At 38.5% G+C, this 4121-nt stretch overlaps 1 protein-coding gene across 1 annotated transcript in view; it reads right to left on the bottom strand.

The window, feature by feature from the left end:
- Positions 1-4121, bottom strand: part of MBD5 (methyl-CpG binding domain protein 5) — a 128271-nt gene that overhangs the window by 20450 nt on the left and 103700 nt on the right. The window contains 1 exon segment of the mRNA XM_035898934.1: positions 1-307. Within this exon segment, the coding sequence (XP_035754827.1) occupies positions 1-307 (307 nt within the window).

The raw sequence follows: 4121 nt of genomic DNA, 5'->3' as shown, positions 1-4121 counted from the left end.
AGTATATTTAATAGATTCTGGTTTAGGAGATGTTGCTGATTCACTGGCAAAGAGATAGGTAGAGAATTGAGGAGGTTTTGATTCAAAGAATGTGGAAGATTGTTGTTTGAAGAGCTGTTCTGCGGAAAATGAAGCGAGTGTTCGTGGCCAGCAAAAGGGAAATCGCTCCCAATGGGCAGCTGGCTCTGAAGTGGGTTTCCAGCTGCAGTAGTGACTATAACACCATCTTGAAGCACAGATGTTGTCTTTGTGATGGCAGGTTGGCTGGTGCCAGCTATGGCTATTGATGATGACGGTCCTGAACCCCCTGCAATGCAAAAGAACAAAACCATTAATAGAATACTGCCTGCTGGGAGACATTCATCTTACATATAAGTTATAAAGTAACGAGGTTAATCCAAAACAGTAATGTTTGATACCCATGCACAGAAAGGAAAATGTTTTGAGCATCCAGGCTTGAGATTCATTTAAAATATGAATGAATCTGCCATCAGCTACTTCAGGCACTACGTGCTGTGTCACATCTCATCAGAAATTATTTAAGTATACACGTGTATTTCCCTTAAGTTTCTCTGAGTGGGGATATAAGAGGATTTCCTTCATTACCTATTTGGATTAGCAGAAACCTAAAAGCAACCATAACTTTAAATAGAGTTAGTTGTGGACCGGTATGAAATAAACGACTCGGAGGAAGGATCAATGGGGGGTATGAATGATGTTGTGTGAAAGAGTGCGAGTACGTGATCTAAATATAGATGCGAACCGTATGCTCTTCTATTTACAGCTTTATTCCATTAATGGGGTTTTGGAAAATTATTATTGAAAGCATTATTTTGGACTCCTGAGGAAAAAAACACAATGATGATGATCACATGTCATGATGATGCCTATGATAAAATCTAAGGAGCAAAATACATTACGGTCAAGGTAGGTTAGCAGACTAAAGCCCCCAACGATTTAGAAAGAAAAAAAAATAAATTGGGGTGGTCTAGCAATATCCATCACTTGGCAGGAAAAGAAAGAGCAACTGGGTAGATTTACTGTGAGGGAGTTACGCAGGAAGAGTAAGAATAATAACGTTTATTTGGCTACCTTAGAATCATAGAATCATTAAGGTTGGAAAAGACCTCCAAGATGATCAAGTCCAACCATCAACCCAACACCACCGTGCCTACTAAACCATGCCCTGAAGTGCCCCGTCTACATGTTTTTTTAACACCTCCAGGGATGGGGACTCCACCACCTCTCTGGGCAGCCTCTTCCAATGTCTGACCACTCTTTCAGAAAAGAAATTTTTCATAATATCCAATCGAAACCTCTCCTGATGCAACTTGAGGCCATTTCCTCTCATCCTATACCCCTTTACCAAAGCTGAAGCATAAAATAAATTATTCATTGTCTTTCACTTAAGGCGGAGTCTTGAATTGACAGTGGTCATACAGAAAATACATGTGAGAAGAGACTAGGAGAATTAAAACAAGTGAAATTGCCTTGAACTACGCCTTTCTACTTTATTCATTCTGATCTGTTGGAGAACAAACATTAAAAATATGTATTAAAATTATATACTGCATGTACATAAAACTGTAGAATTATAAATGTATTTAACTATGGTTTTGATGCAGTAAAATCATTTTCCATTCTCAGCTGCTCTGCAAATATAGCTCGCATGACAGAGATTGGAAGGTATCGATTATCAGAAAGTATCAGTTACCATTGTTCTGAACAAATACTGTTTGAAAAGGGACATGCAACTATGCTGCTAACCAGTAAGATCATTTTTAACTTAAAATACCAGTTCTCAAGTACTGTAACATTATGACAACTCCAAAAGGTACAAAATTAACACAGTAGACGAGGCGCTGCATTGAACTCATGGGAAGAAAGATCACACCCTCTCTCCCAGGTACCGCCATCACATTCCAGTACAGAAATTAAATAATAAATTAACAAAAGATAAAGTAAGAACAAACTGTAATCATAAAGCAGAGGCTATCCTATTCTGCTGTGATGAGAAATATGTTAACAAAGCAATAAAAGCAGTTTCGTGACAAGTACATTTCTCCAGGCAGCAGTTTGGAACAAAAAAAACCAGATAAGCACTTGAGGAACAAAACCCCAACCATGCACTGGAAATACATGTCCCATTGGATTTCCACGTACGGGTTTGTGTTTAACATTTCAGAGTAGGCAGGAATAGCAAATACTCTGTATCTTGACACCCCCAGGCCTGGCAAATGCCTCACATACACCTGAGAAACTGGCACCTGTGCCCTCCCTGGCTTTCCAGCTCAGAAATACAGACTTCCAAATTACAGATACCTTCCCAATAAAAGTCAACGAAAAGCTGCTAATCAGACAATTGCTCACAATTTATTCAAAACTAAGATGAAGCTAGTAACAGCAAACCTACTGGTAGAGAAGAACGAAACCCCCAGCTATGGCAAGTAAGTCTGTTGTCTGCCAGTGTATCTGTCCTACTACTGGTTACCTAAATTTTGGAGAGAAGCCATCTCTGGCAATGCCTCCAAAATGGAACATAACAGAAAAAAAGATTCTCTCAAGAATGTGTTTACACATCAAGGCGTACTTGACCTATGAAGATAATATGTTAAAAAGATTTTTAATGTGTGTGCACTTTTTTTTTCCTTTTAGTATTTGCATGTTTTGCAAATAAGCCAATAGTAAAACACAGCTCATACAAACGGGCGGCACAACGCAAAATTAAATTCAACGTGTATGTTTACTATTTATTTTTAACCCACAAATGTGAACTCTGGCTACTCAAAATTCAGCTACACAAATCCCAGAGAACCTAACCTAAAATATAACTGCACGTCTTCTTTTTTTTACTAATCTCTGAAATATTTCAAACTGCATTTTTAGAAAAGTAATTAGAAAAGTCTTTACAATCTTTGTGGCTAGAAGAAAATTCTTTTTGTTTCACTGGAGAAAACACACCCATTCAATAACAGTTTCAAACTCTCGTGCCAGGCTTGCAATGGATCAGTACGTTACAGAGACCCAAACTATCAGGTACCAGTTTGCCCACAGAAAAGGAAATTTTTGAATTTATTTTGTTTCATTTAAATCAGTGTCCAGAACAGACACTTGAATGATTTAAATATTAGGAAAAGTCCCAAAGACCAAACCACAGATGTAAGAAATACAATTACAAAGTCATTCCTACACGGCTTTGACAGAAGAAATCAGCTGTACCACTCAAACGACAGCAGATGGATACCTACCATACTTAAAAATACATAGGGCCTCTTAAATAATGTTGGTTAAAAAATTGCTCACTGAAGCAAAACCCTGCCGCTGCACTTCGAGACACGCTTAGTGTTGGTCTCTCTAGTTGTAATCTAGCTTAAGATGGACCAGGTAATACCGAAACGTCTTCAGATGGCTACTCTTCCCACTTGTAAATGACCTTCCAGACACAATCTTACTGTCACCGAGATAAAAGCAGGCTACCACACCAGCTTAGCCGGCTGGAACAGTCCGATATACGGGACTTCCTAAGCATGAGTTCGTTTCGGGCAATATTTTTGTTTTTAAACTCTTTATTCCTGCAATAGGGGAAAAACATGCAAGCTTTTTCCTCGGTAGCTAGGAAAGGCTTCCCTCGCTAGTAGAAATCGTATTCAATGTGTTAAGCAGCACATGGATAGATTTTTAATTCAGAAATGAGGCAACTATTCTATATATAGACTTCTCATGAATATAAAACCCAATTTGGGTATTTTCAAGTGGACCTAATCTCTGTTTCTAATTTATTTATGATCCTATTTTCCATTCTACTCGGGTAAATGACCACATGGAAGAGTAGCTGGTGTGAAGTAAATTTCAAACTTGTAAAACCGTTGCTAGGTTTTTGTCAAACACTGCTCTGATTTCTATCCCCCATCAAACACCACTTCTGGAGATCTAACCTGAGAGGTCTAGAGCGCATTCAACACTTCCCTGTCTCCAGATTAATTAGGCAATTAATTAATTGCTACTGGGGGAAAAAAAAAATCTTGATGGATTCCGAGTAGGAGGAAGAAAACGTGTCCTTATTTCAATCTAGACTTGAGAAGTTTGGGAGTTGAAGAGGCGATGAGCAGCCAGACTTCAGC

Source organism: Egretta garzetta, unplaced genomic scaffold (assembly GCF_000687185.1).
Source record: "Egretta garzetta isolate BGI_Z169 unplaced genomic scaffold, ASM68718v1 scaffold208, whole genome shotgun sequence".
Lineage (NCBI taxonomy): Eukaryota > Metazoa > Chordata > Aves > Pelecaniformes > Ardeidae > Egretta > Egretta garzetta.
The sequence above is the reverse complement of the archived record's forward strand: the minus strand, read 5'-3'. Positions and strand labels throughout refer to the sequence as shown.